The sequence below is a fragment of the Clarias gariepinus genome, chromosome 22 (assembly GCF_024256425.1).
Source record: "Clarias gariepinus isolate MV-2021 ecotype Netherlands chromosome 22, CGAR_prim_01v2, whole genome shotgun sequence".
NCBI classification, from domain to species: domain Eukaryota; kingdom Metazoa; phylum Chordata; class Actinopteri; order Siluriformes; family Clariidae; genus Clarias; species Clarias gariepinus.
In genome coordinates, this window is record NC_071121.1 from 29,274,723 (window position 1) to 29,298,999 (window position 24,277).

At 43.7% G+C, this 24,277-nt stretch overlaps 2 protein-coding genes and 1 long non-coding RNA gene across 3 annotated transcripts; 1 reads left to right on the forward strand and 2 right to left on the reverse strand.

The window, feature by feature from the left end:
* The first annotated feature begins 84 nt into the window (after nt 1–84).
* atp1b2a (ATPase Na+/K+ transporting subunit beta 2a) lies at nt 85–16,668 on the forward strand. Its single transcript, XM_053482906.1, has 7 exons — nt 85–319; nt 12,681–12,809; nt 12,985–13,089; nt 13,200–13,405; nt 14,397–14,456; nt 14,555–14,644; nt 14,832–16,668. Exons 1-7 carry the CDS (start codon nt 223–225, stop codon nt 14,994–14,996), a joined length of 852 nt encoding a protein of 283 aa, XP_053338881.1. The 5' UTR covers nt 85–222; the 3' UTR covers nt 14,997–16,668.
* Nucleotides 16,669–18,278: 1,610 nt separating this feature from the next.
* Nucleotides 18,279–20,936, reverse strand: gltpd2a (glycolipid transfer protein domain containing 2a). Its single transcript, XM_053483006.1, has 4 exons — nt 20,424–20,936; nt 20,146–20,210; nt 19,810–20,009; nt 18,279–19,692 (listed from the first exon to the last, which is right to left on the reverse strand). Exons 1-4 carry the CDS (start codon nt 20,557–20,559, stop codon nt 19,125–19,127), a joined length of 969 nt encoding a protein of 322 aa, XP_053338981.1. The 5' UTR covers nt 20,560–20,936; the 3' UTR covers nt 18,279–19,124.
* Nucleotides 20,937–21,134: 198 nt separating this feature from the next.
* Nucleotides 21,135–23,149, reverse strand: LOC128510601 (uncharacterized). The gene is made up of 5 exons (XR_008356122.1): nt 23,042–23,149; nt 21,918–21,948; nt 21,537–21,603; nt 21,345–21,454; nt 21,135–21,235 (listed from the first exon to the last, which is right to left on the reverse strand). It is a non-coding gene; the product is annotated as an uncharacterized LOC128510601 (long non-coding RNA).
* Between the last annotated feature and the right edge of the window lie 1,128 nt (nt 23,150–24,277).

Here is a 24,277-nt window from a genome sequence, read left to right on the forward strand (position 1 = left end):
TGTGTCAGCGCTAAACAATTGGACACCCAACCCTGTCAGTCACGGAGAAAAGGGGCGGGGCCATGCGCTTTTACCGCAGTACCGTACCCGGATTATCGCGCGCGCTGCGGCACACACACACACACACAACCTGAACCCCGCTCCAGTCGAGCAGCGCTTACACACACACACGCACACACGGAGGTAGACGCGCGCGCTCGGTAGCGGTGCTGCAGCGGAAACATGAAGCAGGAGGAGCGGAGAGAGAGCGGCGGCTGGAGGGAGTTCATCTGGAACCCGCGCACACACGAGCTGCTGGGCCGGACCGCGAGCAGCTGGGGTGAGTCACACACACACACACACACACACGATTATGTAAGGGCGCAGGATTCGGGGATGCGGATGATGTACCTGAACGATATCAAGTGTTATTAATTAATCACATGTACAACTGTACAGTGTGTGTGTGTGTGTGTGTGTGTGTGTAAGAGCTTTCGAAGGCCTACAGTGTGTGTGTGTGTGTGTGTGTGAGAGAGAGAGATGCGGATTAATGAAAAATCACAGATGGTCGAAAGAAGAAGCTCGAGCCCCACACATCCGCGTGCGCATGTCTCTTACTGTACTCATAATAAACATAATATTCCACAGGGTGTGTGTGTGTGTGTGTGAGCGAGGGGTTAAAGGAGGGAGATTTTTTGTGAATTGTCCTGAAATGACGCTTTCACACCCCTGCAGTGGACCGAACCATCCGAAACCATGTAACCAGGGATACGCAGTCACGTGACTCACTGTGCTCATTAGGGGCGGTACACGGCCATGTGATTGACTGTGCTTATTAGGGGCGGGACAGTCATGTGATTAGTTGTGCTCTTTAGGAGCGGTACACAGTCATGTGATTAGTTGTGCTCATTAGGGGCGGTACACAGTCATGTCACCAGTCATGTGATTGGTTGTGTTGATTAGGGGCGGTACAGAGTCAAGCGATTGGTTGTGTTTTTTTAGGGAGCGGTACACAGTCATGTCACCATTCATGTGATTGGTTGTGCTCTTTAGGGGCGGTACACAGTCATGTGATTGGTTGTGTTTTTTAGGGGCGGTACACAGTCATGTGATTGATTGTGCTCATAAGGGGCGGTACACAGTCATGTGATTGGTTGTGCTCTTTGGTGGCGGTACATAGTCATGTGATTAGTTGTGCACATTAGGGGCGGTACACAGTCATGTGATTAGTTGTGCTTATTAGGGGCGGTACACAGTCATGTGATTGGTTGTGTTTTTTAGGGGTGGTACACAGTCATGTGATTAGTTGTGCTCATAAGGGGCGGTACACAGTCATGTGATTGGTTGTGCTCTTTGGTGGCGGTACATAGTCATGTGATTAGTTGTGCACATTAGGGGCGGTACACAGTCATGTGATTGGTTGTGCACATTAGGGGCGGTACACAGTCATGTGATTAGTTGTGCACATTAGGGGCGGTACACAGTCATGTGATTGGTTGTGCTTGTTAGGGGCGGTACACAGTCATGTGATTAGTTGTGCTTTTTAGGGGGCGGTACACATTCATGTGATTGGTTGTGCTCTTTGGTGGCGGTACATAGTCATGTGATTAGTTGTGCACATTAGGGGCGGTACACAGTCATGTGATTAGTTGTGTTTTTTAGGGGCGGTACACAGTCATGTGATTAGTTGTGTTTTTTAGGGGCGGTACACAGTCATGTGATTGATTGTGCTCATAAGGGGCCGTACACAGTCATGTGATTGGTTGTGCTCTTTGGTGGCGGTACACAGTCATGTGATTAGTTGTGCATATTAGGGAGCAGTACACAGCCATGTGATTGGTTGTGTTTTTTAGGGGCGGTACACAGTCATGTGATTGATTGTGCTCATAAGGGGCGGTACACAGTCATGTGATTGGTTGTGCTCATTAGGGACGGTACAGAGTCAAGCGATTGGTTGTGTTTTTTTAGGGAGCGGTACACAGTCATGTCACCAGTCATGTGATTGGTTGTGCTCTTTAGGGGGTGGTACACAGTCATGTCATTGATTGTGCTCTTTAGGGGGCGGTACACAGTCATGTGATTAGTTGTGCTCTTTAGGGGGTGGTACACAGTCATGTCATTGATTGTGCTCTTTAGGGGGCGGTACACAGTCATGTGATTAGTTGTGCTCTTTAGGGGGCGGTACACAGTTATGTGATTTGTTGTGCTTTTTAGTGACGTAAGTTGTCATGTGATTGGTTGTGGTCAGTCCATTCTGTTTTTTTTTGTCTGGTTAATCCACCATCAGGCGACACAGTGGTGTCGTGGTTAGCGCTGTCGCCTTGCACCTCCAGGGTCTAGGTTCGGTTCCCGTTTTTGTGTGCATGGAGTTTGCAAGTTCTCACCATGTTGGGTGGGTTTGCTCCGGATACTCCGGTTTCCTTCCACAGTCCAAAGACTAGGCTAGATTAGGGTAATTGGTGTTCCCAAACTGCACGTAGTCTGTGAATGGGTGTGTGAGTGTGTGTGTGTGTGTGCCCTGCGATGGATTGCCTCGTGCCCTTAGCCTCCTGGGATAGGCTCCAGCTCCCCGCGACCCTGAATACAGGATAAAGCGCTATAGAAGATGAGTGAGTGAGTGAGTGAGTGAGTAATCCACCATCACTCAGGTTAAGAGATTTTCCCCATTTTCCTGACTCACTCATCTATTATATAATATAGTGTGTGTGTATGTGTGTGTGTGTGTGAGAGAGAGAGAGAGAGAGAGAGAGAACCACAGGGCACAGTACTACAATGATGACATCTCTCTCTCTCTCTCTCTCTGTAAAGAATACAATACAATCCAGGACATAAAAAGATAAAGATGAGAGAGGGAGACAAAAGAGAAAGATGAAGTGATTAAATAAAAGAGGATTATTAGATGTGCTGTTCTGATATTTGCTTGGTCCTCCTCCCCTGTTGAAGAGATGGGAAGCATCATAACTGGGTCACACAGACACACACGCACACAAACACACAGATAGCAGTCATCAGCTCATGCATTGGGAAAAGCTTTTTAGTACCAGGCAAAAAATTCTAAAACAATACTGGATTTTTTCAAGACTGTGAAATAACCCATATGGCATTAGATAGTTAATTAACAACAACAGTATTGTCAAGTGCATTTGCAAAAGCCTTTAAGCACCATGATGAAACTGTCTCTCATGAAGAAATGCAAGATCAAAACTTACCTCTGCTTCATTTAGAGTCACCAGCCTCAGAACAGCACCAAACAGCACCTCAAATTAGAGCCGTTATGAAATTTTACAGAGCATAAGTAGCAGATATACATCTCAATATGTATCTGTGATGGCGACCAAGTGACCAAGATGGCAGCGGGTGCACAACGTGAGGCTCAGCATCTCTCCAGTTTTTTTTACAATTATTTTTTTATTCCTTGCCTGGTTGTTCACTCAGAACAGCCTTGCTTTAACATCCTACTGAAGGACCTTATAGACACTGGATTATGCAATTCTGCTAATTTTAAATTTTAAAAGATCTTCAGAACACTGGAGGCTACTCGGTCTGCCCGGCCGGGCGGAAGCGCTCGCAGGCGGCGTCAAGGCCGTAAAACAGGCGGGGGAAGCGTGGCAGGCAAAGACCTTAGCTAAAGTCAATGCCGCATCAGCTCTCTTTACCCACCATTTTCCTCGCTAATGTTTGGTCACTAATCAACAAAATGGATGAGCTACGACTGCACGTCTCCAGCAAAAAGAGGACTATGAACTCTACCATCATGATTTTCACAGAAACATGGTTGAACAGCGGCATACCGGATTGTGCTATTGAGCTAGCCAACCGCTACGTTTTCCAGACAGACAGGACGGCAGATGGCTCCAGTCAGATTAGAGGTGGAGATCTTGTAGCGCGGCCACATAAAGGGGCATTTTAAATAGCAGGGCATTAATTAAGGAGCTAATGCTGCTCACCTGCACAAGGAAATGTGCCCGATTTGGTTTTACTTGTCCCCATAGACAGTGTTGGTCACAGGGTTAAGCTCTCGCGAGCATGCGCGATCGCAGTGCGAGGGAACCCGGAAGCTAAGTCAGGTCACATGTACCGGTATAAAGCCGGAACCCGCAAAGGACTCAGGACGGAGAGATGATGTACACAGCGCTGTTGACTAAGAGAGAGAGAGTTTGTTGGCAATATCTAAAGGATTTCTTTTCCCTGTCTGGATTAATCTTTCAGGACAACTACAATTCACCTCTCGTTCCGTTCTCATGCTCCTGGATTCAACATCTGTTACTGGTGAGGCCGAGCCATCTCTCCCGTATACCATTTCACACACAACAATAACTCTGACTTTCATAAATACACACACACACCCGCATACATCACACACATTGTTTATATTTGTGTATACATTGCTTTTGGTGCACCTTGTTTGTTTATTTGTTGGTTTGTTTTGTTTAATACACTTTGGTTTGATTTAGTAATTGCTGTTGTGTCGCGTCCTGTGACTTTTAGTGACTTTTAATATCCTGTATTTTGATTTACGACCCCGTGACATTGTAACTAGTGATAAGAATAAATCCAAACGTTACAAGCTGTGCATTTATGTAATCAAAGCTTGGTGTACAGACTCCTATCACCAGGAGACACGACTCACCTAACCTGGAATTTCTTATGGTTAAGTGCTTACGCTTCTATCTACCCAGTGAATTCACATCTACAATTGTTACTGCTGTATACATCTCACCTGATGCAATGCAATAAAGTTTGCATGCAGCCATTAGCACGCAACAGTCACGCATCCAGATGCTGCTTTTATTGTTGCGGATGACTTTAATTACTCCAACTTAAAAACAGTACTCTCTAGATTTCACTAGCATGTTTTTTTCCACACCAGAGGAAATAAAACCCTGGACCATGTTTACACCAATGTACCTGGAGCTTACAAGGCTACCTCCCTCCCCTACCTGGGACAATCGGATCACCCCTCTTTGTATCTCTCCCCTGCATATTCACAACAGTAAAGACAAAGTGTGGCCTGTGGTAGCTGACTCTGAACTTTGGGACCGGTTTTAACACACTGACTGGAGCATGTTTGCTACTCAGGCCACTTATGGTTCCCACTTGGATATTGTAAGCTATGGTTTCTCTATCCTGGACTATATCAACACCACGACAGACAGTGTCACCGCCCAGAAACGGATCAATATGTACACTCTGCACTCAGTCTTTTCTTAAGTGGACTATAAAGACACCTATGCCAGAATGCTTTTCTTCGGTTTTAGTTCAGCATTTGACACTGTCATTTTCCCCACGTTAGTCACTAAACTCTGAGACCTGGGCATTAATGCATTACTATGCAACTGGCTTCTGGACTTTCTGACCAACCGGCACCAGCATCCCGGGCAGATCACTACTGCTCTTCCACCCTCATCTTTGGCACCGCAGTACCACAAGGCTGTGTGCTGAGTCCCTTTCTCTACTCTATATTTACCCACGACTGCAAGCCTATACATGATTCCAAAACAATTATTAAATTCGCAGATAACACCACAGTTAATGATGAGTCAGCTTTTGGAGAGGAGGTGGACCGTCTAGCTGCGTGGTGCGCTGGCAACAACCTGCTGCTCAACACCAAAAAGAGTAAGGAGCTCATAGTTGACTTCAGGAAGGAGAAAGGTGACACACACACACCCATTCACATCAATGGAGAGGTGGTAGACCCTGTCACCAGCTTTAAATTCCTGGGCATCCTCATCTCTGAGGATCTCTCCTGGACCACCAAAAGCTCTGATCTGGTCAAGAAGGCTCACCAATGCCTCTTCTTCTCTTTAGACATCCTGTTGAACTTCTATCGTTCAAGTAGGCTTTATTGTCATTACAACCATATACAGTTAGTACACAGTGAAACAAAACAACGTTCCTCCAGGACCAAGGTGCTACATGCAACATAAATTTACAACATAAATTAACAGAGACACTAAACTAGCTAACCAAGAGGCCTAGTTAGCTGGCTAGCAGAGACAGGACAGAGAGACCTAACATAAATTACAACATAAATTAACAAAAACTAACTAGCTAAGTATAACATTTTTATAGAAAACATAAAGTGCATGTGCAAATGTGCAAACAAGAGCAACAACAAAGTGACAGTGCGCAACCACGACATAACAGAACATAAAATATGATGTTGAGGTAGTGGGTAAACATAAACATTCCTTAAAACAGCAGCAAGAATTAAGGAATTAGTGCAAAAAGTAGTCCAGTAATGATCATTGTGCAAAAGATAAACAGTGAAGCATTTACAGGTTGGTGTGTACGATAGTTTGGTGGTGTAGGTCAGTGTGTCTGCACTTGTGTTGATTCATCAGTCCAGTCCCAATATTTTGAGGTAGTTGAGTTAAGCTGAGTGATAATGTTTGTGTTGTGATGGCTTGTGGAAAAAAGCTGTTGCACAGTCTGGATTTGTGTGCCCGAATGCTTCGGTACCTTTTTCCAGATGGCAGGAGTGTGAAGTGTGTGTGAGAGGGGTGTGTCCGATCAGCCACAATGCTGGTGGCTTTGCGGATGCAGCGTGTGGTGTAGATGTCTTCAATAGAGGAGAGAGAGACCCCGATGATCTTCTCCTCTGTCCTCACTATTCGCTGTAGGGTTTTGCGGTCCAATATGGCACAATTTCCAAACCAGACATGCAGCCGCTCAGAATGCTCTCGATAGTTCCTCTATAGAAGGTGGTCAGGATCGGTGGTGGAAGCTGGGCCTTTCTCAGTCTTCTCAGAAAGAAGAGACGCTGTTGGGCTTTCTTGTGTAGAGAGCTGGTGTTGAGGGACCAGCTGAGGTCCTTCTCAAGGTGGACACCCAGGAATTTGGTGCTTTCGACGATTCCCACAGAGGAGCCGTTGATGCTCAGCAGAGAATGGTCGCCTCGTGTCCTCCTAAAGTCAACAACCATCTCTCTTGTCTTGTCAACATTTAGAGACAGGTTGTTGTCTTTACACCAGTCCGTTAGCCTCTGCACTTCCTCTCTGTATGCTGACTCGTCGTTCTTGCTAATGAGACCCACCACGGTCGTGTCATCAGCGAACTTAATGATGTGGTTCGAACTGTGTGTTGCTACACAGTCGTGAGTCAGCAGTGTGAACAGCAGGGGACTGAGCACACAGCCTTGTGGGGCCCCAGTGCTCAGTGTGGTGGTGCTGGAGGTGCAGTTCCCGATCCGTACTGACTGAGGCCTACCAGTCAGAAAGTCCAGGATCCAGTTGCAGAAGGAGGTGTTCAGGCCCAACAGGTTCAGCTTCTCGATCAGTTGTTGGGGGATGATAGTGTTGAATGCTGAGCTGAAATCTATGTACAGCATTCGAACATATGTGTCCTTGTTGTCCAAGTGTGTGAGGGCAAGATGTAGTGTAGTGGAAATGGCGTCGCCCGTTGAGCGGTCCAGTGAGGGGGGCAGCAGGTTCTTAATGTGTCTCATGACGAGCCGCTCAAAGCACTTCATGATGGTGGGTGTGAGTGCAACGGGACGGTAGTTATTGAGACAGGACACCGTAGACTTCTCGGGCACGGGGACGATGGTGGTGGCCTTGAAGCACGTGGGAATGACGGCGCTGCTCAGAGAGATGTTGAAGATGTCGGTGAGAACATCTGCCAGCTGTTCAGCACATTCTCTGAGCACTCTGCCTGGGATGTTGTCTGGTCCAGCAGCTTTACGTGGGTTGACTCTGCGTAGAGTTTTCCTCACCTCAGCTGTAGTGAGACACAGCACCTGGTCGTTCGCAGGAGGGGTGGTCTTTTCTCGCCGCCACGTCGTTCTGCCTGTCAAACCAAGCGTAGAAGTTGTTCAGCGCATCTGGGGGGGAGCCGTCAATGTCACAGGCAGGTGATGTCGTCCTGTAGTTTGTGATGGCTTGTAAACCCTGCCACATGCGCCGTGTGTCGCCGCTGTCCCTAAAGTGATTGTGGATTCTCTGGGCGTGTGCCCTTGCTGTTCTGAGGGCCACCTTGTCTCCCGCTTTGAAGGCAGAGTCTCTGGTCCTCAGAAGTGCACGCACTTTCGCAGTAATCTACGGTTTCTGGTTGGGTCGTGAGATGATGCTCTTGGAGACAGTGACGTCATCAGTGCACTTGTTAATGTAGCTGGTCACTGATGACGTGTACTGCTCCAAGTCAGTAAAGTCACCCTAAGTTGCAGCTTCCCTAAACATGTTCCAGTCAGTGTTCTCGAAACAGTCCTGAAGAGCAGAGATGGCTCCTGCTGGCCAGTTTTTCACCTGCTTCAGAACCAGTTTTGAGCGCCTGACGAGTGGTCTGTATGCTGGAATTAGCATAACAGAGATGTGGTCTGAGTAGCCGAGGTGGGGGCGCGGCTCTGCCCGATATGCGCCGGGAATGTTTGTGTAAACAAGATCCAGCGTGTTTTCCCCTCTCGTTGCAAAGTCCACATACTGATGAAATCTAGGAAGCACTGACTTGAGATTTGCATTCTCCAGCAAAAATAAACAGTCCATCCTGGAATGTACACTCTGATAATGAAAACAGTGGTGAATTCCCGTGGTAAATAAAAAGGTCTGCATCTAACAGTCACAACCTCCACTAGCGATAAGCAATAACTAGAAACTAGCACAGAGTTCTTGCACCATTTCGTGTTGATGTAAACACACAAGCCGCCACCTCAAGTCTTACCGCACAGAGCTGCATTTCTGTCGGCGCGAAACGAGGCTAGCCCGTCTAGCTGAATAGCGGCGTCCGATGCTCTGTCGCTGAGCCATGTCTCTGTGAAAACAAAGACACAGCAGTCTCTAACCTCACGCTGTGTAGCCTGCTGGAGCCGGATGTAGTCCAGTTTATTGTCCAGGGAGCAGACGTTAGATAGGATGATGGACGGGAGTGCCGGCCAGCCAGGGTTTGTTTTTAGCCTAGTACAGACTCCTGCCCGCTTGCCACGCTTCCGCTTCCTCGCGCACCGCTTCCGATGACCCTTCCTTCGGCCTCCGGCATCAGGCAACGCCAAGGCTTTGAGGCCTGGTTCACGCAGCAAGCCGAGGTCGCGTAGCTTTTCCCGCAGCTCATCGTGGATATCATTAACCGGGTTTTTTAGGTTGAAAAGTGTCTGGCTGTTGTATGTACGGACACCAGTTGCGACATTATCCATACACATAGTAAAATAAACGCGCTACACACAAAACGTAAACAACGTAGCACCATTTTGGCTCCGGTGCTACTGCCGCACCGCCATCTTGGATCCTTGAAGATCGTTGCACTATCGAGAGCATCCTGACCAGCTGTATCACATTTTGGTATGGAAACTGCACTATGTCGGACCGGAAAGACTTGCAGGAGGAGGGTGAGAACTGATTAATCCATTGTAGGAGCTTTACTACTACTACAGCTTTTTCCCCACAGCTGTTTCATTGCTGAACTCCACCCGAGCACATACACATTGACTGGATACATTACCGTATTCTGCACTACGAAATTGCTCACTATTGGACATAAACTAAACCCCCAGGATTGCACCATTCATACCTGCTGCACATATTGTATACTGTAAAAATGACCTAACTCATATCTTATTCCACTCCCAGTAACAAGTTGCACTCGTTGTACATAACCCTTCTCTGTGTGTAAACATTCATATGCAAATATGCTATGCCATTTTTCTTTCTTAATTGCATTCAGTGTTCATAACCCTTTCTGTTAACAGTTACATATGCATACAGTATACATACAAACTATTGATTACTGTATAGTATACAATATCTTCTTACTGCATACATCAAAATTATTGCACTCTTTGTACATAACTCTTCTTCTGTATACTGTTTACATGCAAATTCTTTATCACAATATAAAATACCTTCCTGTTGCACCCATTTATGATCGCATATGCAAAATTATTTATCATGGTATATAGGACTGCAACAACGAATCGATTATTAAAAAAAAATTTATTTGAGCGCGGAGCGGAGTGAACACACTCGGTCTCGCACACTGATGCTAGCAGATTTCGGCACCTCATAGAGAGGGCGGAGCAAAAAAAAAAAAAAAAAAGTTGGAGAAAAGATACATGGCGGAGGCAGAGAAATCCGAAATCGGGTAAATGTCTCCCCTGCTGGGTCTTAGTGCTTGTCTCTTACTGGTATAATCAACGTCCGTGCACGCGTGTACTGTTTATTACAACACTGACCACATGTGTGTGTGTGTGTGTGTGTGTCAAACATTTTATTTTGTGTCTGTATGCGTGTGTGTGTGTACCGTGCGCGTGTAAAGCAAAAGCAAGTTTTATTAGAGACGTTAAAAATTCATGTTCTCTCTCTGCTCAAGGTTTAGCATGCTCTTTGCCTGCTATGTTCTACTTTCACCTTCACAGACACACAGACACTCTTTCTCACTGCTCTACACAGAAACATTGCTCCGTCATGATTCTTCTCAAAGGTAAAGTGCAGGTTTATTTGTTTTATTTTTACTTTACAGCAGTGATTCCATTAGTGTGTTTTTTTAAATTTTATTTGGTTTACGAATGTTTTGGAGTGCGAGCCCGGTTCCGAAACAAATTATGCTCGTAATCCAAGGTTCCACTGTATATATTTGGCAGTTGTAAAGCATACATGTCTTGCATTTTTTATTTATTTCATTATTATTATAGTGAGGTCAATAAATATTTGATCACCCTGTGATTTTGCAAATTCTCTGGGAAGGGTCTATAATTTTCAGCATAGGTGCATTTCCACTGTGAGAGACAGAATCTAAAAAGAAAAATCCGGAAATCACATTGTATGATTTTTTTAACAATTTATTTGTGAATTACTGTGTTCAATAAGTATTTGATCACTTGCTTATCAGCCAGATTTCTGACCCTCAAAGACCTGTTATTGTGCTTTTAAATAGTCCAGCTACACTCTGCTCATGATTCTAAATTAGTAGCACCTGTTTGAGGTCGTTAGCCGTCATAAAGTCACCTGTTCACCCCACAATTAGCCAAAGTCTAAGTAGATACATGGGGTATCAATGATGCTAAGAATAGTGAAGAATCAGCCCAGAACTACACGGGAGGAGCTTATTATTAAACTGTTTGTTAGTTGTAGCCCTAATGGTATACAATACCTTCCTCACTGCACCACCTATAATCATTTGAACCCACTGTAAGTTGTCCACCTCACTATATACTATTTATATACAGTGGAACCTCGGATTGCGAGTAACATGGTTTGCAAATGTTCCGCAAAAAGAGAAAAATCTTTTAATAAATTTTGACTCAGGAAAACAAGCAAATCTTGGTTCACAAGTACTGAATATCATGTCTTACACTTAACTCAGTTATGTTAGTTAAGCCTTTATTTGTCGCATATACATTACAGCACAGTGAAACTCTTCCTTCCCATATCCCAGTGTAACTGGGGTCAGAGCACAGGGTCAGAGCGTAGGGTCAGAGCGTAGGGTCGGGCCTGATACAGCGCCCCTGAGCAGAGAGGGTTTAGGGCTCTACATGCCTACTCGTTCTTCTGAGTCACATTAAAGATTTGTTCAAAAAGAACGAATCGTTCATGAACGACCCATCACTGATAAGAACACTGGGGCTGCGTTCCATTCCGAATGTACTTCATAGTGTGTTCCCTACTCCGTGCTCCGTTTGCAGGGAATGTCGGTGAAGGAAACTTTCCTCGACAAAACTTACTAAAACTTTCATTGAAAGAAAACCTGATATTATTTTTAAACATACTATTGTATTAAACATACTACATCCTGTATATAACCTTATGAATAAATCATTAATTCATAATAAAAATTGATTAAAGATGTACACAGATATTTTTTTTCACAGATTACTAGCCTATATAACTGTAAGGTTTTATAACACTGTAAGACATTATAATGTAATAATAAGATTCCTGTGCTCTGAGAACAGACCCCTCACTGCGCCTCCTCATGCCTCATGTGGTAACACCTTCTATATCCTGTACCCAGGAGAGGACACCTCCAAATGGCTCCTGTCCTCTAGAACCCTTTAGTTTAATCAGGAGAATGTAAATGTATGTCCTCTCTCCTGTCTGTCTCCGGGTCTCTCTAGGACTGACATGTTAATGATGGTTCTTTTGATGTTCGGGACGTAGCACCGTTTAAATGTGCTCTCTTTGCTGAGAATAAACAGAGACCTCCAGACATCATGCCTGCGTGTGTGTGTGTGTGTGTGTTTGTCTCGGGCCCGGACCGGTAAGTGTATCAAGGTGCAGCGGACACAACAAGAAATAACTCTTCTTCTCTTAGCTTAAAACTTAGCTCGGACACACACATATTCTTCATTTAAAACCTAACAATAACATTAAGGATTTCTTAATTAAATAAAAATTTTACTTGTTGTGTGTTTTTAACATGATGTCGTTCTTGGTAATAATGACAATTTAATATATATATCCTTTTTCAAACTCCAATTTCTTTCACCCTCCAGGAAGACGCAATGACTTTTGGGACATTTTTCATTCCCTTTTCCGATAAAGTGAAGACGTGATGTTCCTTCGTTCCCTACACCGTTCACAGTGCACATTTTTACTCCCTGCTGTTTAAAATCACACTGTGTAGTGCACATCGTAGGGCACTTCAGGCCGACGGGAACGCAGCTTGGCTCAGGGACACGGAACTGGGGGTATAGGGTTAGGAAAACAGAGGAATACAGAGGAGGAACAACGACTGATGTGAGGTGTGTGTGTGTGTGTGTGTGTGTGTGTGTGCAGGTTTGATTCTACTCTTCTATGTGGTTTTCTACACATTCCTTGCTGGAATGTTCTGCCTCACCATGTATGTCATGCTGCTCACACTCGATGATTACAAACCAACCTGGCAGGACCGACTCTCTACACCAGGTACACACACACACACACACACACACACACACACCCTCAGGAAAACACGGACACACACACACACACACACAGGGTGTTTTACTGTAATATTAGTACATAATGTACCCTTATCTGTGTGTATGTGTGTGTATACGTGTGTGTGTGTGTGTGTGTGTATACGTATGTGTGTTTGCAGGGTTGATGATCAGGCCCAAGGATAAAGATTTGGAGATAATATATGACATAGAAAAAACTGAGAGTTGGGACAGATATGTCCAGGCGCTCAACACCTTCCTTACCCGTAAGTAAAGTGTGTGTGTGTGTGTGTGTGTGTGTGTGTGTGTGAGAGAGAGAGGTGGGAAAATTTGTGAATCTCTCTCTCTCTCTCTCTCTCTCTCTCTCTCCCCCCAGCGTATAATAACTCTCAGCAGGTGCTGAATAACGACGCATGTGCACCAGATCAGTTTAACTTTCAGGAGGACAGCGGTAACGTGCGCAATAACCCCAAAAGGGCGTGTCAGTTTAACCGCACCATGCTGGAGGAGTGTTCTGGATTCACTGACCACACCTACGGTTACCGCGATGGAAAACCCTGCGTGCTCATCAAACTGAACCGGGTACTGCACAATCACACACACACACACATGATTAATGACCAATCACACACACACATGACCAATCACACACACACATGACCAATCACACACACACATGACCAATCACACACACACATGATTAATCACACACACTATGTTCTCATAACATCTGTGCCACAGCTGCAGGGTGTGTCTCTGACGTGGTTGTGTATGAATGAGAAGCTCCTCACTGCTGTTAGGGTTAAATAACTTGTTCCAGCTGAACCGTATTAATCACTGCAGTAATGATCCAGTGGGAGGGGCTTAAAGATTCACTCAGTTTAAACATTTAACACTTTTTGACGAAGCGGTTTAACAACATACACACATCACAGGACCTTTAATATTTAATACATTCAGACATCCTGAATATCATTAATGACCATACACACACACACACACACACACACATACACACACACACACATACACACACACACACATACATACACACACACACACATACACACACACACACACACACATACACACACACACACATACACACACACACACATACATACACACACACACACACACACACACACACACACACACATACACACACACACACATACACACACACACACATACATACACACACACACATACATACACACACACACACATACATACACACACACACATACATACACACACACACATACATACACACACACACACACACATACACACACACACACATACATACACACACACACATACATACACACACACACACATACATACACACACACACACATACACACACACACACACACACACACACATACACACACACACACATACATACACACACACACACATACATACACACACACACACATACACACACACACACACACACACATACACACACACACACACACACACACACACACACACACACACACACATACACACACACATATCAATATAACACAACCTATTCTGACTTTCAAACTTTTTTTAGGTTATTGGAATGTTGCCAGGAAAAGAGGGCCAGTCTCCATATATCACCTGTGGAGCCAAGGCAAGATCCACACACACACATATTTTCCTGTGTATGAGAGACAGTGTGTGTGTGTGTGTGTGTGTGTAAATCTCATGTCTCTCTCTCTCTCTCTTCAGAAGGACGACAGTGATGTTCAAGTCATTTATTTTCCTCCTAATGGGACTTTTAATCTGATGTATTATCCCTACTACGGTCAGCGTGCTCAGGTGTGTGTGTGTGTGTGTGTTTGTGTGTGTGTCTGTAAATTGAGGTTAAATGTAGATCTGTGATTAGTGAGTAAAATCACCACTAGAGGACGCTGTTTCCTCAGCTACAGATACGTTTTTATTAAAATGTGTTATGGACGGATATATATGTGTGTGTGTGTGTGTGTGTGTGTGTGTGTGCCTGCAGGTGAACTACACTCAGCCTCTGGTCGCTGTGAAGTTTGTGAACGTGACCCTGAACACTGACGTGAACATCGAGTGTAAAATCAACTCCAACACCATCACAGAGTTCAGCGAGCGGGACAAGTTCGCTGGCCGAGTGTCCTTTAAACTGCGCATTAACTCCAAGTAGACAGACAGACAGACACACACACACACACACACACACACACACTTTTCTCTCTCTCTCCCTGAAGTTTACTTCCTGTTTGAGGACGTTAGGGTTTTGCAGTCTAACACTGCCACTGACAGGGAGAACATTTATACAGCGTGTGTGTGTGTGTGTGTGTGTGTGTGTGTGTGTGTGTGTGTGTGTCTCAGTATTTGTGTATGTTGTTCAATCATTCCATAATAAACACACAGCTAGTCAGATTAGTTTAAGACTTAAAGGCTGAAGATGCCTTCTGCTGGGGTGGGCGGGGCTAGTGCTGTTGAGTGGGTGTGGCCTGATGGTGTGTGTGTAAAAAACTGATAGATTTATATTATACACGTATGAAGGTACTGATGCTGCACATATCACTGACTAATCAATAATCACAGTTTAAATCTGAATATTAACAGTGACACAGAGACGTGTGTGTGTGTGTGTGTGTGTGTGTACTGGAAGTGACATCATTGTGTTTGATTTTTATTACAGTTTGTTCCTGCTCTTCAGCGCCCCCCGTAGTTGATTATCCTAAATGCGCTCATTTTAATCACAGTAACAGTTTACACGTTTATACTCCGTCTGTCTCCCTCTGTCTCTCTGTCTCTCTCTCCCTCTGTCTCTCTGTCTCTCTCTCCCTCTGTCTCTCTGTCCCTCTCTCCATCTGTCTCTCTCTACGTCTGTCTCTCTCTTTCTGTCTCTCTTTCTGTCTCTCTCTCTCTCTATCTCTCTCTTTGTCTCTCTGTCTCTCTTTCTGCCTCGCTCTGTCTCTTTCTCTTTGTCTCTCTGTCTCTCTGTCTTTCTGCCTCGCTCTGTCTCTTTCTCTTTGTCTCTCTGTCTCTCTCTCTCCTATTAGTAATTAATCATTGTTTTCTGTGATTTTTTTACATTGAAGTTTAGTGTTTAATGTTAAGACAAACACTACATCTACACACACACACACAAACACACTCTACATTTCTACTAAGCAATAGTGTGTGTGTGTGTGTGTGTGTAACACTATGTAATTATTTTAATATTAGCATTTTAAGAAGTTAGCATAGAAAGCTATCAGACATTTTGTTAGGATCACTTTGTGTTGTGTGGATTAGCATATAGATGCTGTTGCTGTTTAGGTAATGATCGTTAGCACACAGAAGGTTAGCATGTCACATTGATTAGCGTAACCCTAGCTACAACAATACAATGTTTGCATTTATAACAGTTAGGATTTGCCCGTATGGGACTAACTTAATTAGCACTGTTAGCATAGCAATATTAGCAGGTGAAGCTGTTGGTGTTTTGTCTGTGTGTGTGTGTGTGTGTGTGTGTGTGTCACTGAGTTCTGTGTTCCGTCCACACACTGCTCTCAGTCTGACCTTTGACCTTATTTTAAAATTGTTGTTGAGGTAACCCACACAACTCACTGCTCACATCGTCAGCCTTTCAGAAACAATGCGTGTGCGTGTGTGTGTGTGTGTGTGTGTTGGTCATAGTAAGACTGTGCTCCTGTAAAATCACTGCTTCTCCTGCTGATGATCCTCAAGATGATATTTATTTATTTATTTATTTTAGTTTTTTTTACTTATTTATCTATTTATATGTTTGTTGGCTAAGCTAAAAAGTTGTATAAATTGTTAATGTTATAATGAAACATGAGATGTATGAAATAAATGTGTGTTTGAAAAAAATAATACTTTTTCAGAGTTTCCTATACACAGAGTGTGTGTTGAGTTGAATTAATAATCAGTAGGATTGTACTCATGGCTATGTGATGAGTTGACTGTTTTTATAAGGGGTTCAGTTATCTGGTATCTGTTTCAGTAAATGTGTAGGAAGAGGATCATCGCCTCTCTCTCTCTCTCTCTATCTCTCTCTCTCACACACACACACAGTAACCCCCACACATACACACTAACACACTCAACAAATATTTAGGGCCCAAACTGACATCAGCCCTGTATAGTGCAGCCGGGTGGCGATGGCACAGGGTGCTTGGGCCCCTTGCTTGCAACTATATTTATTATCATTAGGGCCCGAGTACTATAGAGTGCGCAGGATTTTTTCCCACCCTTTTGGGCTTTTTGGGGTCTTAACATGCTCAAAAACTTGGAAATTGCCACTTAGGTTGGAATCTGCTGCCATTAGGATGCCTGCGCGTCTGAGCCCTGGGCGTGGCTCACGGCCTTCACAAGAGATTTTGTTGCAAAGCCCATATCCACCAGCACATACTATATACATGCGAAACCGCGACACATTTAGAGCTTTTTAAAAAAATTTTAGAGCCTATGATTTTGAGCTAAACAACTTTAACTTTGCATGTCATGGGCTCTGATCAACAGGAAGTCAGTTATTTTGGGTTGATTGCAAAATTAAACCAATGAAGTTAGATTTTTCCAGCATCTGGGGCATTTTGGACTTCTAAACTTAAAATGATCCTTTTTCTAAAATTATGTCATAATGGTATTGATATGTCTTCTTTATATGTATGTGCTCACTGTGTCCATTGTCTTTTTGGTGAGGTGCAGGGTGCTTGGGCCCGCTCATTGTTGCTTGCAACTATATTTGACTTTGTTTTATTAATATATTTTTTTATCTCTTTTTTTTTAGTATGTTTTGAAGACATTTTTGCTCTACAGCAGTTATTTGCATGTGCCTAAAACTTTTGCACTGTAGTTATATTATCACCTACATCAAATTGTTTGGTTTTAAAGGCCGAATTTTTTGCCTAATGTTTTCAATTTTGTTATTGAAAAAGTCCATGAAATCCTCCCTACTGTATGTTACCGTTGTTATCTGTAGGGGTCCTGGTTAAGTTTGCTACAGTATTAAACAAAATATTTTGTTATTTCTATAAGAGTGGAGAGATACATTGATCTAACAACACTAACATCTGTTTTTATAGTTCTAGACGCTTTCCTTCCATGCTGTCTGAAAAACTAATTATTAAGTTTGATACCATTTACGTTGTAGTTCTCGATCTGTCTCTCTTAAGATCAGTGTGTGTTAATTATACTGGATAGTGAGGTTTTTTTCTCTTATATTGTTTTTTTTCCTTAGTGGACTAAATCATGGTATAACACAACTTGTGCTGATCACCTGACACTTGATTTGAGTGAGTACACTTGTATTATCAGAAGAACATTTTAAATCAGTGAAGAATTTTTAAACAAAGAATGACTTACAAATAGCACACTATACACACACTACATAACCTCTCTCTCTCACACACACACACACACACACACACACACCTGAGCAGGTTTGTTAAAATATATTAAACACACATCATGTGGTCTACATGAGCATCAGATTCTAAACTTGAGACATCATTGTGGTGTGTTATGCAGCATACTTGCATACGGTTATTCTATTTATGGTAAAGCAGAGATAAACACCTTGAATAAAGTCGTCCAGTCTGATGATATTTTTTTCCCTAATTTGCAGTAATACTCACCAGTGCAGATCTATCTGGATCCGTGCTCCTCCCTGCTCATTCCCCCTTCCTTTCCCTTTGATGGAAATTTCACCTGTTTCTTTAAATTGCAGATTCCTGAGTCAGTATTAAATAAAAAAAAATTTTATTGCTGGGCTGGATATTAAATAATATGTTCTATAAGTTTCATTGCAAAAAGAAGAAGTAAATAAGAAAAAAATGATAGTGGATGAAAGAAAGTTATGAAATTTGCATGTCTGTTTTAACTTGTTACTGTGAAAGTTTAGCAACATTAGCAAAAAAATGTTAAGTTCTTTAGTTAGTTCACAGCACTACCCACTGCTCACTCTTCATATTCATATTACTGTCACGCTCCAAATCTGAGGTCTTAGGCTAATCTGAGGTCTTAGGCTCCAGGGTTCACAGAATAAGCCTGAGATGAATTTGGAACTTGGGAAACAGGAAGTGGCAGCACGAAAGCTTAGATATTTTAAAGAGATTGTGGATACGTAACAATCCTAACATTAAAACCATCACTGGGATTAATCTGCTACTTCACATATCGTGTTTATGGCGTCTGTTTTGCGGCAGCTCGTGTGTACACTAGGAGTCGTAATCCTGCTCTCCACGTCTTCGTCTTAAACACTCACTCAGAAAGTAATCAGTTTAGCATTGTTCACGTTTCACACCGCTGAGTTCCTTTAAGGTAAGTCTAGCATGTTTCTTTTCTCCAGTTCATGGTGGGTTCTTCGTCGCACCTCACCAATCAATGTGACAATGTTGCGAATGATTGGTTCCGCCTCCTCATGCTCACCCACACACACCAGGCCGAGCAGTACAGTGAGTTCAGGCATGGCCTTAAAGGCGAGCCGCGCTACCCTCTGTAGCAGCCACGGGTGATGCGGCGCCAACGCCTCGCTGTATGCTTCATCACACACCTCACCCAGGCTTCTCGCTGGCCCGGGCTCCAGCCAGAGCTTCCTCAGCAGCAGCTGCAGCCACAGCAACGAGCGGTGAAGGCGGAGCAAATTCCGACTGCCTGAAGGCGTCTGTCCGACGAAGCTGACCACACCCAACTGGAGCTCCGTTTCCAGCATGGAGCGCACCGAGTGGTAGGTGTGGCTGTAGGGGCCGTGGGGTAGAAGTGGCGAGTCTGTGAGGGGCGGTGTCAGTAGCCTGTCTTCCTCGGCCAGCCGGCGAATTACATCGATCTTCTCCTGAACTTTGTAGGTAAAAAAACCAACAAGAGGACCAAGAGCCTCCATGAACCTACAAAAAAAAAAAAACAGTGTGTTTGTGTGTTTGTTCTTTGATCGCAGATGACATCACTGTCCCGGTAGAATCAAACAAATCAGGAAGGAATAAATGACATCAACTAGGTCTTACTTAATTAGCTCTTCCCAGCAGAGTAGGTAGGGTTCCAGCAGCACATCAGAGGCAGGGCTGAGGGCGGAGTCTAAATACAGCAGGAGGCGGGACACCTGGAAGTGCTGTCCAGGACAGTCAGGTACGATGACGTCACTCCTAATGATGACTCTCTTAGAGTGGGACCCAACATCGCCCCCTGCAGGGACTACTACAGGTTCCTGAGAGTGGGCGGGGCAGAAGGAGGGACGGGTGGAGGGGAGGGGATGAAGGAGGCGGGGTTTAGAAATTATGTACAACAACATACACATATACATCACCATGTTCATTACTGCGTGCACGTGTGTGTGTCTGTACCTTACTGTTTGGATCACTAAGACACGGGAGCCATGAGGATTCACAGTCCTGTACTGTACCTTGAGCTGTGTAAACACACACACACACACACACACACACACAAAGTAGTTCAAGTTCAGAGAACGTTTGTGTTTATGCATGCGTCTGTTCTATATATACTGTATGTGTCAGTCTGTCTGTGTGTTCGTCTAATTGTCTGTAGTTGTGTGTGTGTGTGTGTGTGTGTGTGTGTGTGTGTGTGGAAAAAAGAATGACAATAGTAGAGAGAGAATACTTACGTAGCCACAGTGAAGTGAGGAAGAGGAGCAGAGACAATACGGTCGCCACCAGGAAGTACTGATGCAACAGTGATCTCACCATCATCATACACATGCATACACACACACACACACTCACACACACACACACACACATATACAGCTCACTCACACACACACACACATACAGCTCACACACAAACACTTTCCACTGTACTGCTCTCTCTCACTGCGCCCGTGTGTGTGTGTGTGTGTGTGTGTTTCTCCCCCTTTACACACTCCCATGTTTGACGACACTAATCATCACACTAATCTCAATGCCCTCTGTACTACAGTGCAATGTATCAATCTCTCTCTCTCTCTCTCTCACACACACACACACACACACACACACACACACACACAAAGCACATTTTAAACACTTAATGTAGTTTCATTTCATGATTTTATTTAAAAAAAATATACATGTTCATATGCACACAGTAGCCTGACAGAAGTGCTGTCTGTTACACACACACACACACACACACACAAACACACACACACACACACACACACAAACACTGTATCTTGGTGTATATAACTTACAGATGCAATGTTAATACGCTACAGTGAGAAACACACACACACACACACACACACACACACTACATGTGAGTTATTATGGTAGAGGTCACACACACCCATGTTAGAAGTGACAGACGGGAGGGGGGGGGGCGTAGTGGGGGTGGGGGTGAGGGTCAGTGATATTAATGACTTGTGCCGCCTGACAGACGGTGAGTGAGTCCCTCTGCCGTGTGCTGATTGTTGGAGGCAGATGCAGGAGGAGAATTCTACAGAAAAAAGCACAGCTGTTACTGTACATTCAGGTGTGTGTGTGTGTGTGTGTGTGTGTGTGTGTGTGTGTGTGTGTGTGTGTGTGTGTGACAGAGAGAAACTCACAATTCGTCCACGACCAGAGAACACTTTGGTGAGACCGGTGTGTGTGTAAACAGGTTTCAGAGTGTGTGGTTGCTTTAGCTCCTTCAACAACTCAGGACTTCCCAAACCCACTAAAAGACAGGAGGGAAATCATGTCATAAACACACACACACACACACACACACACACACACACACACACACACACACTTACTGGACTGGCTGGGAGATTCTGGAGTTTTGGATAATGGAGTTGTGGAAGGTGACTGCGGCGGTCCAGACTGAAGCAGAAAATATAAATATCATTATTAATGTCCTCTAAAGTCAGCCACGCCTTAATCTCAGCCACGCCTTAATCTTAGCCACGCCTTAATCTCAGCCACGCCTTAATCTCAGCCACGCCTTAATCTCAGAAACACTGTAAACTCAACCACACTTTAAACTGGGAAACACTTAATCTCAGTCACACCCTATAAATCAACCACGCCTTAGAATAAGCCACACCGTTGGCACGTGGGCGGTGAATAAACAACACGGTTCAGAGGAGATTCTGCGATGATATTTGATGATCATAATAGATTATCCTTTAGCTTACCTTTATTTCTTCCATTGCATTCATACGGCCACTGTGTGTGTGTGTGTGAGAGAGAGAGAGAGAGAGAGACTTTAAGATGAGTAGTTCGGTCACATTTTAATATTTTTCAAATGTGTAAAACTGCACATGATCCCATCAGTTTAACCCTGAACCCTGAGCTCTAATTTTTAACTCCACACTGAGAACATCTTTACAAATCCATTGAGTTAAAAAGGAATGAAGGCTGATCCAGTCCTGTGTCTCTACCGGTAGCATCCTATCATCTGGATCGTACCTCAGTTCCCAAAGACACGTCAGTCATAATGTGTACACACATCAATTACACCCGGAGTGGAATACCCCACATGGTTCTTTACACCCGTGTGTGTATAATGACTCTGACCATTTTCAATTCTACAACTAGCGGGAAAGCATGATTCTAAGGATAAGCAGTTTTTTGTTTCATTTAGACTACATTTTATGTTTATTATCTCACTTTTGTAGCTTTAGGTGTAAAGGCATGTAGAATCAACTTATGGTCTGATGTGAACTTTATATAAAATCTCACCAGGTCACTTATATATTAGGCATAAAATGTGAGGACCAGAGTTTGTGTGTGTGTGTGTGTGTGTGTGTGTGTGTGTGTGTGTGTTCCTATTATTATGACATATTATTCATTTCAGATGTACATCTCAGTCTTAAAATCTAGAAGTGACATTTCCACAGGAGGGTCTGATCTCCATAGAGACGATGATGTTGGGGGGGGGGGGGGGTCTCGGTCAAGGCTCGGTACAAATCCTTCATGGCTGGCGTGAAAGCTGTCTGTCTCAGATAGAAATTACTTCTGTACTTAAGACTTTTGTTAATAATTTTTAACAAAAAGATACCAAACTAGAGGGCACACACACACACACACACACACATTAGAGTTGTTGATATTACGAATACAATAAAAATGGCTGCAGATATTTTTAATTGGGTATTAACTCCAAACACACCTACACACTCCCAACACACTCCTACCACACCCCACACACTCTTAACACACCCTATAGACTCTCAACACACCATACATTCTCATAACACACTCTGCACAGGTCAAACACACTCTCATTTTAACTGAAAGATTCAAAAGACTAACATACCTGCTGTTTCTTGATAACTGATCAATACCAACTGATTATCCTGTGCAGCACTCAGGAGTCAAACACACATAAATGACACACAGAGGCACACACACACACACAAACAGTGTTAATTCTGCTGACTGACACAGCGCTGCATTAATTATTCACCTGTTTATGGCTCCAAAGTCCAGAGGAACAGAACAGAAAGAACGCCAACCCTAAACAAATAAAGCCTCTAACTGTACACTATATATGCACATTAAACACTACACACACACACACACACACTAGCTACTCACTACACACTCCTCAGGCTCTTAATGCATCTTAACACACTGCACGTTTATATTTAGAGTGTCTATTAGATGTTTCTGCTCTGTGTTGGATTATAAATTTTAATCAAGTTTATAAGTTGGTTGGTTTAACATTTTACTCATAGCATCGTTCATAAAACTCAGACTGTATCTCATGAGACACAATTTCATTACATTTACATTTAGGCATTTGGCATCTTATCCAGAGCGACTTACATTTTTATCTCATTACACATCTGAGCAATTGAGGGTTAAGGGCGGCGCTCAAGGGCCCAACAGTGGCAACTTGGTGGTTGTGGGGTTTGAACCTGGGATCTTCCGAACCGTAGTCCAATGCCTTGTCCACTGAGCTACCCCTGACCCCATTAACGACATGGTGTTGAGGTCAAACCAGAGGGAGCAGTGAGGGACCAGTAAGACCACATTATTGTTTACATCACCAACATTAACGTTGAATGAATTTTGACACATCTGGTTATGATGTCACACTCTGGTAGCAAGTGAAGCACGTCATTGTGGTTTCCCTGTGTAGTCTTATGTTTGTGTTCTATACTAGTGTTATTTTTGCTTCATACCCTAATTCCCAGCATCCACTGCACCTCAGGTGTGTCAGTCACGTGATCCTGGCTCACCTGCAGCTCCTCTAGTATGATTAGTGATTTATAGCTTGTTTTTTTGTTTATTTTGCATGTGCTGTTCTGGTTCCAGATTGAAACTTGTTTCAATTCAATTCAATTCAATTCAATATAATTATAAAAGAAATTATGGAAATTAGTTAAAAATATGTATAGATCATAATGATCAGATCGTCCCTGATGAACAAGCCGAGGGTGACGGTGCTGAGGTAAAAACTCCCTGAGATGGTAATAGGAAGAAACCTTGAGAGGAACCAGACTCAACAGGGAACCCATCCTCATCTGGGTGATAACGGATAGCAGGG